The sequence below is a fragment of the Pteronotus mesoamericanus genome, unplaced genomic scaffold (genome assembly GCF_021234165.1).
Source record: "Pteronotus mesoamericanus isolate MK-2021 breed Mesoamerican mustached bat unplaced genomic scaffold, CSHL_Meso_final contig_74, whole genome shotgun sequence".
Classification (NCBI taxonomy): Eukaryota; Metazoa; Chordata; class Mammalia; order Chiroptera; family Mormoopidae; genus Pteronotus; species Pteronotus mesoamericanus.
In genome coordinates this window covers 41,917,556-41,944,439 of record NW_026555247.1, presented here as the reverse complement: position 1 = coordinate 41,944,439, position 26,884 = coordinate 41,917,556, and the positions used below count along the sequence as shown (strand labels likewise).

The window sequence follows — 26,884 nt, the reverse complement described above, 5'->3', positions numbered from 1 at the left end:
GGCAGCAGAAGATGAGATGATGTGTCCCAGCCCAGCCAGGGAGGCAGGAAAGAGGGCGGCTTCTGGCTTCCTCCTCCTTCCGCCTACATTCTGTGCAAGCCCTACAGGGATCTGAAGGTGCCTGTGGGCGACGGGGTCGGGGCGGGGCGGGGGTCGGCTTGTTTCCTGGCCACCAATTCCAATGCTGATCTTGCTAGGGAACACCATCCTGGCCTCTCCCGGAAGTGACGCTTCGTCTGGGCGTCCGCAGGACGAGCCCACGCCCAGCCTCGTGGATTTAGCTTGATTCAAACACGTCTCTTCACTAACCCCGCCCACCGAGCACAGTTCAGCCCCTAAGCCTTCATTCCTGCTCAGACTCCCGAGGGCTCTCACCGGTATCTACTCTGTTCACGCAAATTCTACCCTAAAGGGGCCTTGATGTTTAAAGATATTTATTAAGATGGCCCGCTGATTACATATTGGCTAAATTAAGATGGTGCCTTAATATTTTTCTGGTTGTTTGATGGATGTGAAGACCATGGTCCTAATTTGGCTTTAAGTTTCTCAACACTGGGGAATGCGTTTATTTGCACGTTATATGCTTTAGGACTTTGGTGCCTGGCCCGTGGCGTTCCTGGACAAAATGATTGATGTAGTAATTAGCAGTAAGCTCCGAGGAATCCTGAACAGCCGTGTTTAAACAGGATAGAAGTTTCTTCACATGCCTTGAGGAAACGAGCTTTGCAGTCCAGGTGAGGTGTGCTGGCTCCATCAAGCCCTTGGGGCTGTGCCTCTAGTCCGCTGCTTGGCCATTTCTAAGGTCTGGCCCTTATCCCAAGTTCAAAGGCGCACGTCTGTCCTCAGACTGGAGCTTCTACTGTGTTTGCAGAGCTTCTCCCATGCCTACTGCTGTGTACAATTAACCAGCGTGAAATAATGCACATCCCATAGAGGCAAACTTAGCTCCCTTTATTTGTATTAAAAGGGAACGTAACTAGTGAAGGTAATGCTAAAAATATAATGATGCTCATCTTTATTGTTTGGGTCAAGAATCCAAGGAACTGTAAAACGGCCATAGAAACAAACAGTAGGAGTGAAGAATGGCCCGCGAAAGTGGTTTTCGCTCAGTAATCGGTTTCTGAGTCAATGTAGTGGCAGGCTGCGTATTTGAGTCTAGAGTGACTGATTTTGTTCACGTTTCTGTCTCCTTAAGATTATTGCCTACACATTAGGAACTTATTGAAACCATCTGTATCAGGAGAGGCATCTATCTTTTATCTTGCCAGTTGCCAGCTTTTATAGATCATTTTTAGTGTACACTATTACATATGAAATAGAATTTCCTTGTAATTTAATAAATCCTGGGTGCTGTGGAATCTCTAGCAACGCACTTGTTCTTTCATTTATTATCTTTTCTCTTTGGCCTTATTCAAAGGGGGATTTGAGGCACCGCTCTCATGTTTTGACTATAATTCTTGGCCTCTTCACATGCCGAAGTAACCCAAGACCACGCCTTCATCCCTTCTCCTTCCTCTGTGTCTGACCCCAGTCTATTTGCACTGTTTTGCTCTGGGGAAGCATCTTCTGCTATTTTAGTCCAATATTCTTTTTTTATTCTGTGTGTGAGAAATTGGACTCATGTTTTCGTTTGAGAAATGCTACATGTTGCATGTCATATTGCTGTCACTACGAGTTATACCAAAGTAGGTTAGAAGGAGTGGGGAGGGGAGGCAGCAGCCCCGGACTGGCCTTCACCACTCAGGCAGCCCTGGTGTGGCCGCAGGGGGGCGGGGGAGGGTTGCCCATTCAGTTTGGGTCACTTTTTTTTTGTTTTTTGTAATGACCTAGAGTAGCGATTTTCAATGGTATGCTGCAAGAATTTTTAAAACATGCAGTACCATGCCCTGGCTGGTGTGGCTCAGTGGATTGAGCGCTGGCCTGTGAACTGAAAGGTCCCTGGTTCGACTCCCAGTCAGGGCACAGGCCTGGGTTGCGGGCCAGGTCCCCAGTTGGGGATGTGTGGGGGGCAACCAATTGATGTATCTCTTGCACATTGATGTTTCTTTCTCTCTCCCTCCCTTTCTCTCACTCTAAAAATAAGTAAATAAAACCTTTTTAAAAATGCATTGCCTATTTAGTCAGGGACACTGACCTCTTTTCCCTTAGATTGTCAAATAAAAAAATGACAACAGCCAATACAACAACAGCCGTCCGGTATAAATGTCTGTCTTGAACCATATAAGTAGTTCATGTAATAGAGCTGCATCTTATTGGTCACGTTGCATAATAAGGTTTCATCTGACCGGTAAATTCTTGGGGACATTCTAATACACTAATACACTAGTATAGGCACCTGAGTTTTTAAAAAATCACTTTGGAGCAAAAAGGGTAGGTAATTCCTACTATTATTATTATAATTTTTTTTTTGGAAATCCATCAAAATGATGCCTATTTTTTGTCAGATCAGCAAAAAACCACTTTTCTGGCGCGCCGCAGAGTTTCAGTAGTTGGTTCGCGGTGCGCCCTGCGAGGAGAAAGGCTGAGTGGCGCGCCTGCTGGGCTGCGCGGCTCCGAGCGCGGGCACCCGGCTCAGCGAGGGTCTCGGAACCTGCTCGGCCACGGAGCCCTTCGCGGGGCCTGTGAGGCCCTGGGGGCGCTGTGGGCCCGATACCGCGGCCTCGCTCCTGCGGGAAGCGATTCCCAGAGCGCCGGGCCGCCGCCTGCACTCCGCGGTTGTCGCATGAAAGCAGGTCCCGCGCTGCAGCAGGTTCCGCGCTGCAGCGGCCCCGAAAGAGGAAGGGTTGGCGGGGTCACGGCCGGGTCACAGCGCCGCTGGAAGGGGACAGCGGAGCCGTTTGCTCGACCGTGTGGACGTGTCGCGGCGTCCGCCGCGTTTGCCTGGGAGTGCGGTGCCACTGCTCGTGAAAGGTGGCGGAGAGTCCGCGCTTGCCCCGTCTGTGAGCACCGGCCACAGGGCTGGCGACACCGCTTCATTCCTTTCGGGTGTTTGGCGCCCCGTGGACAAAAACTTACCAAGCTCGTAACATGTTCTTCCATTCTGAGCTCTTACTTTTTTTCTAGAAAGTAGGGCTATACCTTTTATATCACCGAGCCCCACACAGGCTGAGTGCGTGCCATTCCCTGGGCCGACGGGTGGGGGCGCCCCCGCCCCCACAGGCCTGGGCCGTGGGGACCGGCCCGTGAAGGTGAAGGTCTTGCTTAGTTGGCTGACTCTCAGTGGCAGGAACCATCCTTTTCTTGAAGTTATTGACACTCGTTGAACACTTCTTGTTTTCTGCATCCTTTCTAATTTTCTCATTTTCATATTGTACTTGGCGGACCCTTGACGTGGATAAATCCTCAGATTTACAAGTACAATTACAACTGTATTTCTCACCATAAGTAAAGTGTAACTGAAAAGGCTGAAGAGACCCCTTCAGACTTTTAATGATTGTAAGACGAGGACTAAAGCCGTAAAGCTATTATTACTTTATGTTAAATTACTATAAACACAGAAGGCAGCACGAACTGGCACGCCGGCTTTTCTGCGTTGTATTTATACGGACAGGCGCCTCTGACCCTCCCCCTCAAGGCACCAGGGTGGCAAACGGCAAAACAGGCGAGACCTGATCCCGAGACCTGATCCCGAGACCTGATCCCGAGACCTGCCCCAGAGCCGTGGAGAAGAGCCCTTTGGTCCTCGACCAACGTCCGCTTTTCTGAGGGCCACTCCCTCCTGGACAAGTCTGGGGACAGGTGCTGCTTTTTCTTCTAGGGCAGCTTGGTTCGGGCCGAACCCCTGCCCTGGCCCGTGGCCCCCCCCAGGAGAGGAAGCGCCTCTCCAGTTCTCCCCTAGGTCGGCGGTCTCCCGAGGCCGGTGTGCGAGCTCTCGGCCGCGCAGCAGGGGCCTGACTCGTTCACTCCTGCCCCCCCCGCCCCCCCCGCCGGGGGCTGGTGCAAGGGCACGCTCCTGCCTCGTCTGGCTGCTCACTCAGGGCCAGTTGGGTTACTCAAGAACAACCGCAGCTCCGAGGCGGTGCCCGTGAAGGCTGAAAGTCACTCTGGTGTCATTTCTTTAACCTCAAATGAACTGCGTGCTTCTGCGGGATCAGATCACGTTGATTTTTTGTGCACTTTTGTGTGTCCCCCACAAGGTCTTGCACTTATGAGACAGCAAAGTCAGTAAAGCCTTAAGATGTGACGTTGTGTGTTTGTCACGCAAATTTGCTAACAGGTGGGAGAAGAGTGACAAGATGAAGCACCATGTTTTGTGATTTAGATGTCGTTTTGTTGGCTGCCTGTCTGTTTCTTCCCCCGTTTGAAGGAAAGTATAGGGTATGGCAATAAATCATTCCTGTATTTTTTATTGTCCTATCAAGTTTGGAGTTACTTTGTTTCAAAAAATCAGTTTTTAGGCTTTGTTTTTCTTACTAATTGTTCAAGAAATCTTTAGGAAAGGGCAAAAGTATCTTAGTATCGATTCATTTATTCTATGCTATAGTTTTTTTCAGTGGTGTTCAGTGAAACCAGTGTAACCCAAGGTGTTTCTTTCATTGTTTTTCTCCCCCCTTGGAAAACTGCCTGACAAATAATTTAGGGTCTAAATCATAGATAGATAGATAGATCAATAGATCGATCGATAGATAGGCCAGCCTGTGTTTTTAGCTTTGCTTGACATTTTCCCTTCAAAGGCAGGCTGTGCTGGAAACTGGGGGTCTCCTCTGGGAGATTTATCTGCCCCCCAAAATCTCACAGGGACCCCCAGCTACGGAAATCAGGAACGAAGGCCCGCGCCCAGAAGGAAGGGCTGGCTGAATTTGCATAACCTGTGAGTGCTGAGTTAGCCACGTCATAGCTCCCCTGCCCAACGATGTCCCAGGTCCGCACACCACGTTGCCATTGTCACAGCCTGCAGGCGCACCTGGAAGCTTCCCGCTGGCTTTGGGGGTGAGCCTGCCACCTGCCTGTACCTCCAGCGTGCATCCTGTGCTTGCTTAAGTGGGCTTGCCACATCCTGAATGCCCCCATAGGAGACGCTTAAATACCTTTGGAAATAGCAACACGCTGTAACGGTATGCAGCCATTTAAAAAGCCAGTGAGGAGTAATGATTGGAAAATACTTAATAAAGATGCTGGATAATATTTATTGGTCCTATGTTATATAGCAGACACATAGGGCAACAAATTTAAGCCCCGGAAACTATGTAAGTACCATTATTTTCCCAAGTTCATGTAGTAGGAGTAACCCCTAAGCATACTTCTCTGTGTCGTGTGTGCTAATCTGCTTTTTATCTAACGAAACTGGGTGCATTTGGGAGCGATCCGTTTTCTTTTTAAAATTATTCTCACACACACACACACACACACACACACGCACACACGTATCCAGGTTTCTCTGGACAGCAACATTATGGGTGATTTAAGTGATTTTTATTTTCGTTTTGTATTTTCTAATTTTTCTATAATGAGTATGGGTTACTTTTACAAATAATGGAGGAAAAAAAGTAAATTTGTTTCGCAATGATGTGTTTAAACAGAGGAGGAGGAGAAACAGGTTTCAAAACAGAATCCTTGTTTGCCTTTCTAAAATGTTATGGGCCTTACCCCGTCCACTACTGACAGAGATTAAGAAGAGACTACAGTCCACTGTGCAAGCGAGAGGTGTTTTCTTTAGCTACTGGACACACACCGGTGCTTTGCTGAAGGGCGGGGTGTCTTTGATCTAAGGCAACAGTGACGCTCTCAATTGAAGACAGTGTTCTCCCCTACGAAGGTATTTACGCTGATGTAACCAAGCGCCCGCTCTCTGCTTGGCGGACCTCTCCTTCCCTTGGCATGCCTGTGTCCGTGCCTGGACTCTGCCATCAGTCCCCTCCCTGCATTGTGACCATCCTTAGTTTGACCACTGAAGCGCTAAGAGCACTGGGAAGCTTTCATCGCCGAGAAGGCCTTCCTGCCCCTGCCCGTGTAGAACGGGACTCTTCCTCTGTGCTTCTGTCCCCTGTCAAGGGGACCACTTGCTTTTCTTTTCCTTCTGACTAGAAGGTTAGTTCTTCAAGAGTCAGGGGCACTCTTGCCTCTCCAGCCGCCTGTACCCTCTCTGTCCGGGGCAGGTTCACAGAGTGCTTGTCAAAGAGGCATTGTCACCTAAGGTAAAATGGCATATGTTCACACCTAGGCTTAAGAGGTCAAGGGATAGGGCCCAAGGAAAAAGAGATGCGGTAAAGATTAAGAAGAGCAATTTTGAGAGCTTTATGGAAAAACAAAGAGGATGTTGTCAAAGGATTAAAAATACCTGCCTAATGCTCAATGCCATTGAGTAACCCGGAGAAAGGGCACCTGCCATGGGAGCGGGCTCCTCCCACACTTTCAGGGAGGCGTTGGCACGCAGAGGGGTGCATGTTTTCATCCACATTGTGGACACGTTATACTCACGTGTTGTCACCTGTGAATTCTGGAGCAGCCTATTTGGTTAAATAAACTGGCCGCTTTCTCGATCTCCTTTGCTTGGAAAACAATATTTATTATGCTTTTTTTGGTCTGTCTCCGTGTCCTTTGTGCAGCACCCTGGTGGGGAAGAAGTCTTGCGGGAACAAGCCGGGGGCGATGCTACCGAGAACTTCGAGGACATTGGGCACTCCACGGATGCCCGAGAGCTGTCCCAGACGTACCTCATCGGGGAGCTGCATCCAGTAAGTAGCCCGGGAGCTTCCGCAGGGTGACCGGGGGCGTCTTGCCGCAGCGGAGATTGAAGGGGAGGCTGGGGGGGCTCTTCGGGGAAGCCTGGGGTGGGGCCGTTTTGGAGCATTTCCTTGTCCACCTGAGTGGGGGAGGGTTTTGGTGGTGGGGGATCGCACTCTGAGGAACTAAGTTTCGCATCCGGAGATTTTATTCACCCACATTCCTTCATTTTCCTCCTTCACCAAAGGGGAGCCGTTTTACGGCAGTCGGAGGGGCCTCCCTTACCGCGTTCCGCCCCGTCCTTCCTCCCGTTTGGAAGCTCGGGCGGGGAGGGCCCTGGGTTTTTAGGCCCTGCCAGCAGCATTTCGGTCTCCTCTGCCTGCTGGGCTCACCAGCCTTCGGCCTTTAGATGCGCTTGACCTTGAACTGACTCAGCTGGAGGTTTAAGTAGATGATGAGCCTACAGTTGGGAGATCGCAGGCATCCACTGAGGACATCACACGCATTACACACACACTCAGACACATACACACACATGTACACAATGCATACTCACATACACACGTACACACACATACACACATCCTAGAGGCAGTTTGATAGGATAAATGGGAAGAATCTGATTGCTCAGCTGTCCCCTACGATAAAGATCGGACCCGAGCCTAATAAAGGCTCGCGCACATGGACATGTAAGCACGACCCTCCGGACAACCCTTCCGACCTTTGGGGCTCGGGGGCAGGGTACCTCTCAGCACTTCACCTGCTACTGACTTTTGCAGTCAGGTCAGAAGGACGAAACATCGTGTTTAACAGCCTAGGTAGATGATCCTAAAATGATAACTACCGAACAGGAATGTGTTTTGGAAACCTCAGTGTAAGCGAGCACTTTGGAAGCGGCGTTTCTGTAGACACTTTCCATTCCGTAATGCACTTTGTTTTTCCTTGCAGGATGACTGGTCAAAGATTCAGAAGCCTGTGGTAAGTGTGGCCAACTCCAGGGTCTCCTTGGCAGTAGTTACCGTCCCCAGAGAGATCCCTGCAAAGCAGAGGGCACGGGGCTCCCACAGGCCAGACCGAGGCCAGCGCAGGTGCGCTGCCAGGTTAGATGCCCACGGGGCAGCTGGGCTGGCCCAGCAAACCTTTCCATTTGCACAGACTGGTCATTATGTTTGTTAGGATAGTCGTGTGTTCTCTTCATGGGATGCTCGATACTTACAAATCATTTTCCCATCGGGATGATCCGCGGACGCATTTTGGAGAGCTGCTTGTTGTAATTCCACTGCACTTCTGCAGCGGAAGCGGTGACACCGTGTCGTCTTCAGAGACCTTAACGTGGGGCGGAGGTCTCGGTGCTTAAGCCTGTGAGGGCACAGCCCCTGTCCCCATCTCCACATCTCTGGGACGTCGCCGATGTTCAGTGAATGCTTCCTGGGTAAATGTTGTTTTAATGAGATGATAACTTTTGGGTGCGTTTTTCCATAGGAAAGGAAAACAGTTCTAGGAGCACTAGTTTTGTGCCCTGGTGCTCCGGGCCTTCTCTCTGAGCGGATCACCTTGCTCGTATTTGAGGATAAATCCACAGTAAGAATGGGCAGCCAAAGGCCCGGAAAAGTGCAGGCAGGAAAAGTAGTAATGAAAGGCCAAGGCCTGTAATTAATGGGCCGGGGGGGAGGGGGAAGTTTTGCTTCAAACAAGCGGCAGGAAGTATCATTCTTCTGTCTTGGATTGTGCCCTTGGTTTTATTAGAGGAGAGGGAGCAGCAGCAAGACTGCGCAGGGCTCTCGCTGAGATCTGGTAAACTCATTTTGCCAGCGGCTGCTGACAAGACATTGTCTAAATTTAATCGGCAAGAAAGTCAAGGAATTAATCCCACAGAGCATGAAGGCGCTGTTGACCTTGGCACCGCAGAGAGAACAATAAAAGTCCGCAGGATGCAGCTTCCTTCGCATCCTCCTTTCCCGGTTCAGGGAAGGCTGTGGGTCAGCGTGGGTGATCGCAGTGCTTTGGGGAAATAACAAATGGACTTTAGGCTTTGAATTGCCTCTGTAACCATTGCGTAGAATCTTTGCTCTTAGTTCATGTGGCTTCAGCACCTTTTTTGAGGCTCTTTTTTAAACCACTGAAATTCCGAGGTGCATTGAACCGTTTGTTTTGTCTCCAAAGCCTGTTGGGGAAAAGTGTATTTTCTCCTGTTACGGGTTCTGTATTTAATAATCTTGGTGCAAATCGTTCAGCTATAGTCAAACGAGGATTTGATAAGACTCACCGAGTGAACTTAGATCTACTGCAGGCCCGACTCTGTCCTGAAGCAGGACGCCACGACAGAAAGCACAGGGAAGGCTCAGGCCCCCCCGCCAGCAGGTCTCCTTTCTGTGCAACCGGCTCTCTTCTCCTCTGTTTGCTCTTAGAGTACGTGTGACTTTGCTCACCTTTGAGCCGCACTGGAGGAAGGCGGAACCAGCACTTGCGCTTTTCCTAGAGGCCGTACACAAATGCTGTGGAGGAAACTCCGTGACCACCTTCCTAGATTGTGCCTCTGGTTTGCTAGAAGGAGAGCGTGTCCTTAGGGACGGCTTTGGTTGTGCGTGTCTGTAACCCTCCACCCGTTTGCAGACCGATCAGTGTATGCTGGGGTCTGAAGTTCTGAAATGTTGCCTGTTTAAAACACCCAAATAGCTGAATTGTGAAATAAGGCACACCGAAGATTATTAACTTGAATCTGCCCAAAGGAAAACATGAAGTCAGGCTGCTAAGATAGGTTCTCTGTAGACATGGAAATGATACATTTTAGATTAAACAAATCCACATCTGTCATATTTGCTTCCATGGAAGATTTTAGTAGCTGGCAGTACCTTTTCTTGGCTGTAGTTTTCAAAGCATTGTTGTGTATATGACTTTATCCGGTTCTCAAGGCATCCCTGTGGGATCCAGGGGAAGTGAAGACAATGACATAGACCTTGTCCCAAGCGTTGACCTTGTTCAAGGTCACACTGCAGCAATGCGGCCAGCAGCCACTGCAGGTCTGCCAGTTGTAGCCTCTTAAGCTTATGTAAGCTCTCGACTTCGCATGAAAGGCGTCGATCTGTTAACAGTATTCTCAGGGAAGAGTTCCAGCTACCGATGGGCCACGTTCGGTGAACTTACACATGAGATGACTTTGATTCGCCGAAGCTCGGTGGGCTTTGCACGCTTTTATCTAGAGCTTACTGTGGACCGTTTTCGTTGTTAACCCACTTGAGATGGAGCCTCACAAGGCCACAGAGTGAACAGGCGGCGGAGCCTGTAGGAAAAGCCATGGTGTTTTCTCCATTTGTCACTGGCCTGCCGGTTAGTTACATACCCAAAGCCCCGCCGAGCCGCTTCTGAACACGGACAGAAAAGCCCGTTTTCTTTGGCACCAGAGCGCTCACGGGTAATTCAGACTCACTTTAACCCTCAAGCATGCTGGGGGAGAGCCTAACAGACACCAGGTGATCAACGCACACGATCTTTTAAAGTTCAGCTCTTTCCAAGATTGCCGTTGCTACGGCAGGTGACTACGCACAGCAGTGCTTTGGCCTCGGTGCTCAGGCCTCGCCAGAGGCGGGGCCGGGCCAGGCAGCTGAGCCGCGGGCTTGCAGCAGCTCGGGGAAGCGCATGGCCTGTGCTCCGCCTAACCAAGTCACGGTGCGTGTCTGCCTGGTGGTCGCTACATGGGGCGTGACATAGTGTGACAAGGATGTCTTTCCTTCCATATTGGGTTTCAGAGCTGATTGTGTCTTTCTTCCAATAGCTAAATAATACTTTTGCATATTTTAGTTACTTCTGAGAATCTTTGTTAATTTTACCTGTAATATACAAAATTTGAAAAATCGCCTTGCAGTAGCGGTGAATGCTGTTTGTAGTCTCTGAGACTGAATGTTGCTCCCAAAGATAATAACTGTCAAGTTTTCTTTTCTGACGACTTGTTTCTCCCCACTCCTGTGTCAGGAATGTTAACGGCCGTGTTCCCAGGTTGGTGGGTCGCAGAACCGCTTTTGCTGGCTCGTCCCTAACAGGCTTCTGCCCGTGCACGGGCACTTTCGCACGCCTGGCTGTGTGGAGCTTGGCCTCAATGCAGACCCTGTGCCCCGCTGCCCATTTTGCTAACAGTGTTTGTCCCCTGCTTTGGGACACTGCAGAGACGAGCTCTAACCGGCTGTGTTATTGACCAGCCACCTTCCTCTGAGGCACTAATGCTTCTGCTGGTGTGGAATTTCAAAACAATGCTTCCTAACAGGTTTGTGAGCCTGGACGCATTTGCGTCTCAGGAGGCCCTGGTTATTCCGCTGTTTGGGGAGGTGGCATTTCCCAGAGTCTTCTCGGTTCACTTTCACCTTCACTGTGTGGACAAGTCCTCTCAGAAGCTGCCAGGAGGTGGACAACAGGCAGGCTGAGGAAGGCCCCAGCGTGCAGGGCGTCCTTTCTCAGAGGGCGCTGGGCGGGTGACAGTGGGGGGTCGGTCCCCGAGGCCTCTGGTGCCTTTCTAGAACGCTCTTGTCAGAGTAAAGGTGATCCCGAGCGCTGCAATTTAAATGGCAGTTCTTAATTTTTTCTTTTCAGTTGACATGTTCCTTTTAATATAATTTGGGAACACTTTGACTTCACGTAAGATTGGAATGAAATAAGTATTTTTAACTGAACATTTCATTCATGGTTTTGAAGAATTCAATTCTCTTGCTAAAGGTAATGGTGGGGTTGTGTGTGTGTATAAATCATATCTGCTGTCCTTTTCTATGTTGAAGTATTAGATTATCTGTTGTGTACAGGATATTTTATGTAGTCTATTAGTTTTTAACAATTTCAAGTTATCTAGGTTGTGTTTGTAAGTAATTTAGATATACATCATTCTTAAAATTTTTTCTTCTGAAAAAAATGGGGAAATTAGGCATTTTAGTGAGAGAAGTGTATGATGTAATTTTCCCTTTCAATGTCTTTTGAAGAATGCATTGAGCGAAACACTGTGATCTTATTTTAAAACAGGTTTTTAGTCCGTTGTTCTCTGTAACTTGTTTCACTTTTTCTCTCCATTGTAGGAAACTCTCATCACTACAGTTGACTCTAATTCCAGGTATGTGGTTGTTTTCTTTTCCATTGTCACCGTGGTTGGAAGGCTCATAAACTCGAAGGGACCTCAGGAACCCCAGGGGTCGTCTCCACTCGGCACCCCGCTGCTCGGTGCACCCCGCTAAGCCCTAGATGTGGACGTTCTGCAGAGTGACCCCGAACCCCGCCCTCCCGCTGTGCCTGCCCTGAGGAACAGATGGGACGCATCGAGCCTCCCTTTACGCCGCAGGCAGACGTTGTCCTGCCTTCCGCAGCCGGCACACGGGCAGTTCCCACAGCCGAGGCGACCCCGTCTCTCTGAGCTTGGGCCGTTCGCCACGGGCCTAAGATTGAGCCCGCTAACCCGTGTGGGGCACGCATTGTGTGCTCTGTGGACTGGATGTCTGTGTTAGTTCAAGAACGCGGGAACATTTTTGGCAGCTCTATTACGTTGACTGGTGTAACTGCCATCAGATGCCTATATTCTGGGGCCCCAAGCTCAAAACCACCCCCGCAGACGGTGCCTGTTTTATTCCACCCTCTCAGGTAATTCCCGTCTTGTACCCTCCCTGCCTCCTGGCCACCCCCCCGCCCCCTTCACTGTCACACGGCTTCTCCCGAAAGGAACACTGAAGGCCCCCCAAGATGAAAAGTCACCCGAAACCCTCCCGTCCCGCAGATGGAACTGTTGTATTGACGCTGGCCTTTGGATGGGCGGAGGTGTGCGGGGCGGGGGAAGAATGGAAAATGTGCGGCAGAAAATGGATGTGCCCCTTGGTGCCGTCTGGCTTTGCTCAGATTCTGAAACCTCTGTATGAGTTCCTTTCCCCTAAGAAGGGGTAGGTTCATGTCTAGGACTCTCCCTGATTTGATCTGTAATTCTGCACCTCAGGACCGAACAGTATAATGAGCGGGGTCTTGTGACCCTCCACCCATGGGCCACAGGTTAGGTGTTTTGCGCAGGCTCTTTGTCAACACGGCCAAGCTACTCCATGCGTGTAAACATTAGGTTTTCGAAACAGAACCACCGGCGGCGGAGTGGCGATGCCGGTGGCGACCGTAGTCGCCCCTCGGCCCAGAGCCCTCGCCTCTCCTTCCGCTCTGGGCCTGGGACCCACCCTTGGCTGTGGCGCTTGCCGCCGGCGCCTCTGCGGGGAGGCCCTTGGTCAGCTGGCTCTCAGTGTAGCACCATTTTTAAGTTCCTAACGAATACATGGAACTAGAATAAAACCTGTAGGGGGTATTCTCTTAGTGAACCTGTGACACATACCCAGGGCTGATGGCCTTTCGATAAAAGTCCCTAGTCCTAGGCGGTAGCACCTTCTGGGGGAGTGGTCCCTAGCTCTCTGTACACGCTTGTACAAATAGATGTAAGTGGAGGTCGGGGGAGGGTGTGGTGGTCATTAGTTTTCTCATAAGGTGAGAGCAACAGAGGAATTGCCTGGGTGCCAGCTGTCTTTTAGCAACAGCGTCTTCCCGCCCGGGGAGTTAGAGAGTGACGTTCACGGTAACTGGGAGGCTCGGAGATGCAGAGCTGAGAACACCGTGCGAGCGTCACTGCTGTTCCTTTCCAGCTGGTGGACCAACTGGGTGATCCCAGCCATCTCAGCGCTGGCCGTGGGCCTGATGTACCACGTATACATGTCAGAAGACTAGCCCCTCCCCAGAAGCCAATGAAAGGACAGACTGCTTTGGATCGGAAAGAATGAGGCCCAAGGTCGCGCCTTCAACTGACAGAAGCCTTCACCGGGAAAATAATTGTAACACACCCATTTCCCTTTCCTCCTCCGTTAGAAACAAACCAAACCCAAAGGAACCATTCTCTCCTCTCCCCTCTTGAACTTTCGCGAGGTGCCTTTTTCTTTATTAACTTTATTTCGCTGTTCGATGACTACATAATTCACTTACTGTTGATCTTCTAAAAATATGTCTGGCTTTTCAAATATACCACCGCGTGTGCCTGTCGAATGGATGTGTGACTGTCTTTAGTGTTTAAATCTCCGACTGTTTAGCAGAGTCATGCAGTGTGCCAATCATTCAGGCCCACGTGGTCTATATGGCGTGAGGAAGAGAATATCTAGTTGAATGACTAGGTATTGTATGATTCCAGTTTAGTTTCTTTTCCAAGGAAATTAAGAAAAGGCCTGGAAATGATAGTGTAAGGATTTCTAAACAATTATTCTTCCTGAAACAGGTGGTCAAAAGAGAAAGGGGCCTATAGAATGTAGAAAAGAGACTGCTTCTCTTCTTTTAGTAAAAAGCACCAACAACAAACAAGCAGACAAACTTGTGAACCATGAGGACATGTCAACAGTCTCTTCTCTCTGCTCAAAAATACCATTGCAAGGAAGTTTTCAGTTATATAGGTTCTCAAGTTTTAAAAATTGCCCATTTGGTGGCGAAAACTGTTTATGTGTTCTTCTAAGGAAATGCCAATTTCCTAACCCATGGAAACACATATTTGAAAGAGATTGTGGGACATTTGGAATCTGATTTTTGAAGACCTTGACCTGTTAGCGATGAGCGGGGGCGGGGGAAGGGATTCTAGCACCACTGGGAACGCTGGGTCACACACCTTCGGTTCTCTCTCTGCCCCAGGCCTTTTGCCTTTTCCCTGTGGAGGTTTGGGGGATGCGTTTGTAGTTTTCCGATCTCTGTAGTTAGCTAAGCTTGTGCAAGTTTCCATGGGATCGCTAGCTGCTGCTGAACGCTGGAGCTCTTCAGAAATCATTGACACCTTGGAAAGGAAGCGTTTTATTATAGAGTATAAATTTTTGTAACCACTGACATGGTATGCCCTTTTGCCTCTTTTGGCACTGAAAGTTAGAGTGAACCTTCGGGGTGAGGAAAGGTGCCGCACCACGTGGGGAAGCACCCTGCAGAGGAACCCTGGATTCCGGTTTCAATAAACGCATGCCTGGAACAAAACCGCGCCTCCTGTCATGGATTTTCAGGGGCCTGACCTGCGCCTCGCAGCTCTGGGAGGGCCCCTGACTCAGGGTCCGCGGGCTGTGATCCACACGTGCCGTTGTGACTCCACCACAGGCAGCTCAGACGCGACCAAAATGATGGTCATTCTGCTTTGTGATGCTCACCTGTCAAGGATTTTCTGGGGAAGGTTCTCAGTTTTTCCTCCGGACATGGAGAATACTTGGTTAATTGCTCAGGATGTGCTTTTCAGCGTCGTCCTGAAAGGCGCGTCTTGGAAAGGCACCGTAGAACCAAAGGGATTAAAGCAAGAAATGATTAGACTACAAGGGCTTCCTGTAAAGACACACTCCCTCGGGCCGTTGCTAACGCAGACCGCATGGCGTCGCCATGGGAGAAAGGAAGGCTTGAGGGAGCTCGAAAAATTGTCTTGAGTATGTTCAAGTTTTAAAATTATGCTGAGGAGGCATTTCTTTTGGGTCGCTGCCATTTATTTATATCTAGACAAAGTCTAGGTGTGGCCTTGCTTTGGTTTGCCAAAGTACAAACTCAAGAACTGCATTAACACTGCAGGTTACAAGGGGGTTTTATGGTTCATCTTCTATTACTCTCTGTGTTAGTGGAGGTTTCGATGAATACAATTTAATATACTGTCATTACAGTTTATCTGGTTACCGTGTTTATACACGACATTCCTCTCATTTTTATTAACTGACGCTTTTAAGTGCCTGCTGGGGGCCAGGTGCTGTCCCGAGTCGGGGACACAGACGCTGTCACCCTGACTTCGTCATCCCTGCCAAGCCCTCCGTTTGTGGCAGTGGAGCCAGGGCTTCCACCTAAGCTGCGCGGCTCCAGATGCGCTTCTTGGACTTCGAGTCGCGGTGGGTGGCCTGCGTGCGGACTGACTTCTGCCAGAGAGGGCCTTGCCAGGGGGCGGGGGCGGGGGGGAGGCTCTGCGAGCTCCTGTCTCCCCACAGAGGGAAGCGCTGGCGCAGCCGCTGTCAGAGGAGGGAGCCAGGCAGGCCCAGGGCAAACCCGGGTGCTGTGCCCCCCGCGACGGCGCACCCCCTGCCAGGTTCCCGCCAGGCCCGCGGGTGGGCACGGGGACGGGACGGGCAGCCCGGGCTTTCTGCGGCTGCCTCTTCCCTCACTCCCCGTCCCCCTCACTCCACTTCCCTTCCCTGTGCCTGTCGCTGCTGTGGGTGGGGTGCGGGTGGGGTGTGGGCGGCGTGTGCTCTCAGAATGAGCAGGAGCGGAGGACCAGGAGCCGTGCTCTGGAGCAGATAAGGTCATTGGTATTTCAGTGTGACTTACAACCCTTGCTATGGGCCCTATGTAAATATTTCCACTGTGTTAAGGTTGTGATTTTTAGCTCTAAAGCGTGCAATGTTAGTGCTTTTAAAAAACACTGCTCCTGAATCAGCTTTGAAATGATTTGAAATGGGTGTATCCAATCCTAGAGACTAAAGGATTGGTTTGTAAATGAATTATAAGAAACCTGGCCTTTGCCCTGACTGGTGAGGCTCAGTGGATTGAGCACTGGCCTCTGAACTGAAAGGTCACTCATTCGATTCCTGGTCAGGGCACATGCCTGGGTTGTGGGGGTATGTGAGAGGCAACCAATAGATGTTTCTTGCTCACATCAATGTTTCTCTCTCTCTCCTCTCTCTTTCCCCCTCTCCAAAAAATAAATAAAATTCTTTTAAAAAGTCCAGCTTTTGAGAGCCATCACAAACAGCTGTACTTGGACACTTTTATCGCTGATTTCAGCCATTTTCTGCTTTGTCAATATTTCCTTGTTTTTGTGGGAACACACAACGTGACGTCAAAGAGAAAGACATGGTTGTCACCGTATTTTTAACCCATTCTGTGCAAGCAGAACTCGAAGCAAGGGAAGATCGTTGATCCTTTTCATTTTCAGGAGGGTGAAGCTACCCTTTCTCCTCATTTGCTGGTTCTTAGCTTCCGGTAGGCACGTGGCCACGCAGGCAGGAGCCACCTTCCGGTCCCGGGCACGCTCCTGGGCGGCTTCCCTGCCGCCCACGCCCCTCCCTGCTTTTGAGTCCGGACACCCGCTCTCCTTGGGGCAGGTGTCTGCCTGCCTCCCTTTGGGGACATCTGGGCAGCGTCCTGTGGGGCTCCTGGAAGCCGACGTGCCCAGGGAGTACTAACTTCCGTGGGGTCTGCAGACCAGGCGCTGTGCGGGGCATCAGCGTCCGGACCCTCGGCTGCGACCTGGGCTTGTGCTCCGCGGCTGCCACAACCAAGTGCTGCAAAGTCAGTGGCTCACAACAGAAGTGTTTAGCTCGCAGCTTGGGAGCCAGATGTCGAAACTCGCTGAGGTTCTATCTGGGACCCTGGTGGTGGCCACATGGCAGTCCCTGGCACGTGGCTGTGTCTCTCTTGTGTCTGCCCACTTGTCATAGGGGGTTTTTCTCCCTCTGTGTCTGTCTCTTACAAGGACAACAGTCACATTGGATTACGTGTGACCTCACCTGAAGTGATGACGGCTCCAGGGACGTGCGTTCAAATACGGCCACAGTCTGAGCTCAGCGTGTGCCGGGTGGGGGGCGGGGCGGGCCTTCATCTCTCTCTGAGGAACACAACTCTCCTCCCATTCCTTGCAAAGCCCACCCGTAGGCGAATGGGCCGGGGCCCCCTGGCTGTTCTCAGCTCCTGTTTTAACTCGCAATTGCTCTTCTTTCCAGGGAAGAAGCATTTTTCTCACTCATCCCGAATTTCAGTAGTGCCCACGGCCCCAGGGTGTGAAGACTTCTGTCAGACAGGGCTGGGCAGGACAGGTTGGGTGGACACTCACGTTCACGGGGCCACTTCTGCAATCAGGGCTCCAGCTTCTGGCGGGGCCCGTGCTGGCCGCCTCTGCCTGGCGCCGGGCGGAGGCCCTGGGGCCTGTGTGAGTTCAGGCAGGATAGGAAGTCGGCAGCGGGGGTGATGGATTTAATAGGACCCCTTCTGTACCTTCCCGATCTTGAAAGAGGCTTCCTTGCTGAGGATGGTCCTGGATCACCACTGGCCGACAGGGAGCAGTGGGGGCTTCTGTGTGTCAGTGTGTGTATGTGTGTGTGTGTGTGTGAGAGAGAGAGAGAGAGAGAGAGAGAGAGAGAGAGAGAGAGAGAGAGACATGGGTCCACAGAAAGTCAAAATAAAAATGTTTAATCTGCCTGGTATGTCTATATTTCTATTCTAGCTAAGTGTCATAGGGTAACAAAGACGTTTAGCCATAATAATATTTTTCCTTCAGATAAAATTTGGGGAGAACAAATAAAAATATCACTTCAAGGAGAAAGAGGAAACAGTGTGAACTTTCTGCTGGTGAAGGACGAGTGGCCAGGCCCGTTTTACAGAAGGCCAGCGACGTTGGCAGTCGGCGCTCACGTTTCGATTGTACTGAGCACATTTAAAAGTGTGGTGTTTCAGCTTTCTTTTAAAATGTCAAGATTTAAAATATGCCAACATCATGCCTTTGCAGATATTAAGATCCATGATGAAGAATTGTGAAGAACAAATGAGAGATTTGTTTTAATTCTCTTACGGTGTGATCTGCACAAGCGTGTGAAGACCATGGTCTGGGACATCTCCCTCCCCCCCCGACCCCCCCAAACCACCCTCCCCCCACCCTTTCTCCTCACATCCAAAGTTCAGCCACAGTAGGAAATGAAAACATGATTTTAAAATAGTGATGGCCTATGTGGAGCCAAGTTCCTGCTGCCTGCTCAGCTTTGACATCAGGCTGCCCGGTTTTTCTTATTTCTTTCACAATATTAAAGACTGGATCATGTCAGGAAGGGTCTTTGGCACGGCCTGACCCACAGGAAGCATTCGAGGTTTTGGGTGGAAGCTACACTGTGAGTTGTGTTTATTATTTTACGGGACTTACAAGCCTTGGTTGGTTGGTGAGACCCCTGTGGCCTCTGAGCCGGAGACTTTGTTGGAAACGCGAAGTCTAACAGTGTTGTTTTTAGGTAAAGGTAAGGCAGGCGTCTCTGACAGTGTGAAGCAGGGACGCAGTGAAAACCACGCCCTCTTTCCGGAAGACATCGGCCACACTAAATCTACGTCCCGCTCCCCCAGCGACCTCAGGTGGAAGCCAGTTCCGTGGCTTGCAGTACGTTTCCTGTCCTTCCCGAGTCTTACTTTCCATGAACGGTGCTGTTCTTGCCTTCAGTTGGGGAGGGGGCTGGCGGCGACCTGGGTTGGAAGGTCCCGCTCTGACCCCTGATCCACACCCCATGGGGCCAGGGATCTGGGGCCTGCGGAGACGTGCCCACCAGGAGCCTGTGCCCTGTCTTCCAAGCCACACTGGTCACTTTGACCCCAGGGCCCCCTGCACCAGGGACCCAGCCTGCCCTCGGAGCCTACCCACGCCAGGCCCCACCAGGCTGTGGGTGTGCGTGGGGCGTGTGGGTGGGCGCACAGGTGGGCACCGCGGCGGGGGGCAGGGGTGGCGGTTTCTGGGGAGCACAGTCAGTGCAGGCGGGCAGGCTGGCAGCCACAAGGGGGTCACATGCACACACCTGGGCCCCTTTACTGGGTCTGGGGGCTGGGCTGCTTCTCGGGGCCCCGCTTCTGCCACAGAACAGAGAGGAAATGAAATTCCTAAATTCAAACCCAGCCTTTCATGGCATTCGTCAAGACAGGAGGACGACACATTTTACCGAGCAGACTTGCCAGCAGACCTGCAGCGCTAGATCCTCGGGCCCACCGAGTCCGCCCCACCACGGCTCCGCCCCCGAGACGGGAGGGGCTGAGGGGAGCCTCGGCCCGCCCTCTGCCCAGCGGCGGAGGTCAGGGTCCCCGCTCCCCCGAGCTGCGTCGATCCGGGAAGAGGCTGCTGTGGATCAGGGCGAGGGCTGTGGTGTCCGGAGTTTGAACAAAATGAATTGCAATTGTGATGGTCACAGTCAGTGGCCACGTCACGTCGGGGCCACCCCATCTCCAGACTTCCGCGCCTGCTCTTCTCTGGCTCCCCGTGTGCTCTCTCTGCCCCTTTATCCGGAGGCGCCGCTGGGTTGGGCTCCCTTCAGGGTGGGGAGCTCTGGTCCTTGGGAGAGCAGGGTCGCCCTCCAGAGACGAGAGACGAGGCTGAGTCCTGGCCGTGGGCATCAGCTTTCCTAGAGGTGAGGAGGGGGGGACGGTCCCTGCGGTCATGTGGTCTCTGCTCTCCCGTCCCTGGGAGGAGGGGCTGCGTGTGCAGACCAATGGCAGCCACGGGCTGGCCTTCCTTCCCTGCCTGTCAGCTGCTCAGAGACGGACAGACCGTGGGAGGGGCAGCAGGACAGGACGGTCGATGTCTGTGTCCATCCCAGAAACAATAGAAGAGGACACAGGTGCCCCATGGCGATGGGGCAGTGGGGAGAAGATCTATCAACAAATGATTTGAGAATTTGAGAGATTGTGAAATCATCCTATAAATTCTGAACATAAATCACAGCCTAACGTGGTTTTTTGGTTGTTTCTCGTGAACATGTCCATCAAGATAGAAAGCAAATCCCCAGTCATAGGCAGGACAAGGCATCTCACAGGGAAGTGGAGAAGCAGGCGCTGTCTGTTCTCCTGCGTCCCTCTGCCCTGGTGTGGTCCGGCGGCTTCCTGGTCACTCCTTCCTGCTGAGGCTGCTGACCCCCGAATCCCTGCGTCATGAAAGTTGGTGGCAGCCAGGCGGGGGGCTGTCTGGAAGGAGGACCTCGGACATAAAGGGTGTGTGTTTGGAGGAGGTCGGGTGGGCGCAGGCCTTTCTCCTGGCACCAGCTGGTGTTGGGACCGGGCTGACGTGGACTCAGGGAGGGCCTGGAACAATCACACACCGAGGGGCCCTCCGGTATCACCACCCCTCTGGAAGAAGCCACTGAGACAAACTGCTGTGTCTACCCCTTGGGTTTCTCAGGAAACCAGGGCAAAACATGAAATGGCAGAAATTTCACCTCCAGTCACAGTAATTTAAGAAGCCAGTTCACTGGCACGTTGTCATTTTTAGGTAAGAAACTCCAGTTTGCTTTAACATCCTTGGAGCCATGCAGGAAGTCTGGAAATGACTATCCCTAGAGCTGTGTCCAATTCCTGGGACGTAGGGGGTGTTTGTTGACTGAATAACTAACTGAATCAGTGGCCAGAGCCCCTTAGCCAGTTCCCCACCTCCCACGTATTTCTGCTGTCTCACTCTCACATGATCTTCAGGTTATTTTGATTAGGACACCACTTTGACATCAGTCTGGGTGCCAAGTCCAAGGCCGGGCCGAGGGCACCCAGCAAACAGCTGCTGGGCCTTCAGGACAGAGAGGCTGCTCCCAGGTTCTTGCTCGGTAGCCACCCCGCCAGCAGGCAAAGACGTTGTCTGACAAAGCTCTGGTGCCCTTAGCATGACAGATGCTGTTGGCAGGGGAAGCCCTGAGGAGGCCCTGGTCGCGTCTCTGCCCGGGAGCCCATCCAAAGAGCCCGAGCCAGGGAGGGCGGAAGGTTATCAGTGGCAAACAGAAGGAGGGCAGGGCGGGCTGCGTGCCCGAAGGTCAGGCCACTTCTGTGAGTTTGATTAATGTCTGCTGAGTTACTTTTTATCTCTGCCAGGCCTCAGTATCTCGGAACTTCAGCAAACTGGCCCCAGACCTGAGCTTGTAGGCTCGAGCGAGCGGCCGAAGTTACTTGGCAGCAAGCCCAGTACCTAAAAGCCTTCCTTTGAACTAAAACGTGTTGAGTGGGGGGCTCCACACGACGCTTTCCTTCTGGGAAAATCGTGGTTATTTCAGCATTCCAGGCTCGCTGCTGAGGCCCCGCAGGCCCAGAGGACGCGTGTTTCTCTTTCCTGTGGGAGGGAGCTTGGTCTGGTTTACCCGCATCTCCGGCACCGAGCGACCCGTGGAATCCCTGGCGGACATGATTTAGAGCGACTCCGCGTTTCTGGATGACGTTTTCATATGTTATAGAGAACAGTCCCTAGAGGGGAGGTCGCGGGGCAGATTTATTTTTCAGAACCGATGCTGCGGAGCAGTGTGTCCTTTCTTGGCTGGTTCCCTGCATTCCTCCAGTTCCTCTGAATTCCAGAACCTTCCATTCCTGTGTTTCGCTCCGTGTGAAGCCCTTCCTGCCAAGGCGAGCGCCTCGTCCCCTGTCCCAGCCTCGGGGGGAAGGGCTGGCCTTCCCAAGACAGAAGAGTCGGTGCTCCTCGCGGCGCTGAGTCCTGCTGGCGAAAAGCGACTAGCCCGACGCGTCGTGTCTTTATCAGAGTTAATTCCACGCGCTGACCAGACTTGCCTTCCTTTCTCCAGGGTTCAGGGCGGCTGCCTCCTCTCCCACTTTCAGGTGTTGGCTGGATGATGACTCAACGTCTGGGAAAGTAGAAAGTCACCATCATTGTATCATCGCTTATTTTAAATGCTTCAGATGTTCACTGATTTGTCAAGAGCTTTTCTGGGAGGGTAGGCCCACTGATGGCATCAGTAAGGTGTCATTTTAAATTTCTCTTCTGTCCAGGTAGGATGAGAACCAAGAGAATGATCCGGCATCCCTAGAGCTTTAGAGTGTTCTACTCGGCCTTTGACAGTCGTCTTGCTCACACCCAAGCAGCGCTTCTAACCGCGCCGTGAGCAGCACTTTCGAAAGCACCCGTGCCGCCTCTGCAGCGTGTGTAGGGGCGTCTCTCCTTCCGCACAGCTGTGGTTTTCAGGCGGCATCGCATGTGGTTACAGAGTGCGGTCGCCAGGACAGAGCTGGCTGAGACGAGCAAGCCGGGGGCCAGCGCAGGCGGTGAGCACGCGCTCGCCTGGTCCGAGCTGGGCTGTGGGCACCGAGGAGACCAGCGCCTGGGGCCCTGGGCCTCGGCTCTGCACCAGAGGACATGGAGACGGCCGGTCAGACCAGCAACGGGGTTAGCAGAGGTGGGTGGGCAGGATCCCTGGTGTAGCTTACGTTGCCGGGTCCGGTTCCTGATTTGTCCTCGCCTGTCTCAAGCCCCGCTTGTACCTTCCCATTTGCAGTGTGTGTGGGTGTCCTGTGCATTTTCTCATCAACCAGTGTCGTTGGAGAGCAGCGATCCGCCCCTGGGGGGAGGAACCCAAAGGAAAGCCAGCCCCTTCCAGTCCTTTCTGGCCCCTGTGCAGCGTGGCCAGATCAGGCTGGAGAGAGAGCTACCCCCCGGGAACCCCCTTCATGGGGGGCCACCCGCTGACTCAGGGGCGCTAGGGGAGGAAACCCTTCTTTGGGGTGGGGAGCTGTCCCTTGGTCCCTGGTCCTGAACATCAGCGTTGCTGAGCACGAGTGCCCTCCCCCAAAGGTGTGGAGACAGGCGAAGAGGGCCCAGGCGCACACAGGTGATTGTTGGGCACAGCCCGGGGGGTCTGTGGGGCGTGGTCAGGTAGGTGAGCAGCGCCGGGTGCTGGCGGAGGAAGGCGCCCCAGGTTAGCGTGTTCTTGGTAGAAAGCACTGGTTTCTCCAGCTCTTCTTGCTCCGTGCCCTGCTGAGTAAACGTGAACCCATAATGACCTGTCCCATTGCACCAGGTAACAGTCATTTGTTTCTTTGGAGGAAGAGAAATCAGAAGTCGTTTGCATACGTCCACTGCTATGCAAAACGTGCCCGGTCCCTCCCACTCCCTGATGGCCCCCTCCTTTCCCAGCAGAGCCGGCCTGGGAGGACGAGTTGGCTCAGAGCAGAGCCACGTGCCTGCTCGCCCCACTGCCACCCTGACCTTGCCCGGGGGTGGGGGTCCTGGTCCCCAGGAAGAACAAGCGTTTTATAGCCAAAGGAGGCAAAACTTGGGCTTCACTCTCCCGCAAAGGTCAGCAGAGGCCCCTAGTGCTTCTGGGGGTCCCGGTGGAAATCTTCACCGTTTCTAAGTGTGTCTAGTTCAGTGGTGGTAAGTATACATTCACATTATCGTGTGACCAATCTATGGAACTTTTTCCACTTGCAAAACTTTACACCCATTAAACAGCTCTTTTCCCCTTTTTTCCCCTTTGCCTGGCAACCACCATTCGACTCTGTTTCTGCAAGGTATATGTGTGCTGAGCTGAGTGGCAGGTCCGGCACACAGTGTGCTTGAAACACCCAAGCACATGGCCAAAAGCCTTCGACGGCTCCAAAGGGTATCAGACGTGAGGTTCATCTCCTTAACTTCCAGTCCTTCTGTTACTCTCTGATATTTTCCCAAAGGTATTCTGTGCATTTATAAATCTATTTTGTGTATCATCCTAAACATACACCACAATTAAAAAAAATTATTAAATGTATTGGGGTGACATTGCTTAATAAGATTATGTAAATTTCGAGGGGACTATTCCATAATACACCCTCTGTATATTGCATTGCACACACCACTTTTAAAGGGCCATGCTATGTTTACCTAATATGTTTTAGGGCACGCATTTTCAGTACATGTAGCTCTATCTCCCTTTCAACGGCGACATAGAATTCTGTTGATGTACCATAGTTTACTTAACCAGCTCACTAGCATGGGAACCAGGTCACTTCTAGTTTTTTGCTGCTCCGTCTTGGCTGCAGTGATCGTGCAGTCACCAGCTTGCACGTACCTGAGTGTATCCGTACGATGAGCTCCTGGAAGTGAGGCTGCTGGAGCAAAGAGCGTATGCACTTCAAATTTTGATAACTAATATTAAGAGTCCTCCAAACGGGTTGCACACCCAAAGGTCAGGATGAGATTTCCTGATCCAATATGTTGGCCAACAGCAAAATGTTTGGTCATAAACACCTAGTGGAAAGAAACGGAACCCCATTATAATAAAAATCTGAGTCAAGAGGAGGGTGAGGATCTTCTATCTGGTGGAAGCAGGAGTCCTCATTAAAGGGCACTTTGACCCCCACAGGACATCAGAGAATATCCGGGAACATTCCGATGGCCACCCTGGAGGGGGTGTCCATGGTTGTAACAGGCAGAGCCCAGGGGTCCTGGTGGACACCCTGCAGCGCACAGCGTGGTCCCCCACAACAAAGACTTCCCTAGTTCAACATGTCAACAGTGCGGAGGTGTTGAAATTCAGGTTTAAAGCCGTCTCTGCATCGTTTTCTTTGTCTGGTTCACACAAGAAGGCCTTGGGTTGATCCCTGGGAGCTCTTGAAAAAATTTGTTCTATGCCATTGTACACATCACAAATATTTTCCTGTTTTTTCCTGCTGTGACTTGACTTTGGTGACATTAGTTATCATGCAGATACATGTTTTTATTCAGCCGGAGTTACCAGCCTTTTCATTTAAGCTTTTGCATTTTTGTGCAAAAAATTTGTGCCTATAATAAGGCTGTCTTAAATCGAGATTTTTTTTCGAATTGGTAAGGGTTCATCTAGTAGCTTTATGTTCTGGGGCTTTCTTTGGCGCTCAGACTTTCCACCCACCTGAGAGGAAATGCTGTTTTGCACCCCCTTAGGCGCGGGAAGTGAGTTAGGGAGCCAGCGTCACCTGGGTCCCGGTGGCTGGCTGTACATGCGTCCCAGCACCAGTGACCAATGTTTTGTAAAATGTTTTAATCTCTGGTAAGGCTAGTTCCTGCCTCATTTGGCTTCTTTTCCAGGATTTTATTGGTTATTCTTGGATGTTTATTTTTCCAAATGAACTTCAGAGTAGCCTGTATACTCTTTTTAAAGTGATTTTCTTTTTTAAAGTAGTTAAAAACTTTATCACCTTTATTCTGATTTTCAGGTACCAGAGAATTTTGGTAAATTATACAGTTTAGGGCATCTCTACCTTAGCAAGTTTTAGCCATCTATGGACTGAGGAATCTGGGATCTGCCTCTTCCTCCCTCCCTTCCTTCCATCTACGCACCAGGGCTCTCCCCCCACCCCCCGTGCCCCCCACAACACTGTGCTATTGCTTTCGTGCTAGAGGAGTTGCTCGGTGGTCCTACCCGGGGGTCAGGTAACAGGAGAAGCTGCCTTCCTTTCAGCCATGCCTGCCTGAGACTCGGAGCGAGGAGGAAGGTGTCCTTCATTCTACTGGGAACCCATCCAGCTGGCCCAGAGGCCCTTAAAGCCACAGTCGGGACAGGAGACACCCACAGAACTTTTAACGTGGGTGGGCGCTGAATGGTGTCGAGCGGTGACTGTTCATTGTCCCAGCTGGGATGGCGGCGCTGCCGAGGAAAAGTTAAAGGCGCGTAATGACGGGCAGAGCTCGGCGACCTCCGGGGGTTGCTTTCCGACCACTCAAAATTTTGATCGCTGTTGCATTGTTAAATAAACATGGGAGCTTCTACTATTAGTCTATATTTTTGAGTATTTAGGAAAATTGCATAATAAATATTTTAAAATGTTTCCAAAAAAAAGAAAAGAAAAACGTGGCGGACCCATCTTTCTTTCTTCTTTTTTCTTTTTTCTTTTTTACAAAAGGAAACAGATGGTACGTCTCAGAGTCAGGGACGGCCGTACAGTCTGCCCTTGGATATAGTATTTGTGATCTCATTCTCTGGAAACCAGGGTGCGTGTTGATGGAAGCAGCTCATGAGCCCAGGTCCTCTGATGACCTCAGGCAGCCACCGCTGCCACCTCAGTTCATTGCCAAGGTTCAGTGGAACATCTTTCAAAACACTTGAAAATGTCATGGGCAGGTTTGCGGAAGAGGAGCGTTACATTTGTGACCTGCGCCCACCTCTGTGCAGCTCTGTATATGCCTGTGTGCTGGGCAGGGTCCCCGGGAACGGGGTACAGGCGGGGTCGGGGGGCAGAGCTGCTGGCTTTGTCCCCCTACCCAGAGGCAGTCTGCGGTCCCCAACAGTGGGTGCTCCCTTGTGCCCCGCATGTCATGTGGGGGTTGATGAACAGCTTATCTGCCATAAATGTTTGCTTGTTCAATTGTTCCTGCATCATAGTTTCTCTTCTTCTGTTGTTTGTTCACGTGGGAAGTTCTATCTGCCAGTCGCAGAGTTCACTCAAAGGCATTGGTCGCTTCAAGTGCCCAGGACCCACGCCCCCCAGGGCTCGGCCTTATGAGCACGACCTGCCTTCCCATCCGGCTCCGCTGGTCCCCAGCCTGCCCGGTGGGGGGGGGGGGCCGTCCCTTGGCCAGCTTTGCTATTGGGTCTATTCCTCACTTGCCCCTGTTGGACTCTGTGTCACTTGAGGGTGACCCTTCCAGGCTCCATCCTGGGTGGGCTTTCCAGGCCCCCCAGGTGGCCAGCTCTGGCCCAGCTTGGCCAGCAGGAGGCACCGGGCAGGAAAGCAGGGGACAGGCAGGGCATGCAGCATGCCTCGGCCTCAGGTACGTCACTGT

The 26,884-nt window shown here is 51.7% G+C and overlaps 1 protein-coding gene across 1 annotated transcript in view; it reads left to right on the top strand.

The window, feature by feature from the left end:
* LOC129078774 (cytochrome b5) overlaps positions 1–14,655 on the top strand; it is a 28,198-nt gene extending 13,543 nt beyond the window's left edge. The window contains exons 2-5 of the mRNA XM_054583784.1: positions 6,546–6,674; positions 7,612–7,641; positions 11,718–11,752; positions 13,302–14,655. Coding sequence (XP_054439759.1) covers positions 6,546–6,674; positions 7,612–7,641; positions 11,718–11,752; positions 13,302–13,383 — 276 coding nt within the window. The 3' untranslated portion in view covers positions 13,384–14,655. The remainder of the gene's footprint in view (positions 1–6,545; positions 6,675–7,611; positions 7,642–11,717; positions 11,753–13,301) is intronic.
* The last annotated feature ends 12,229 nt before the right edge of the window (positions 14,656–26,884 follow it).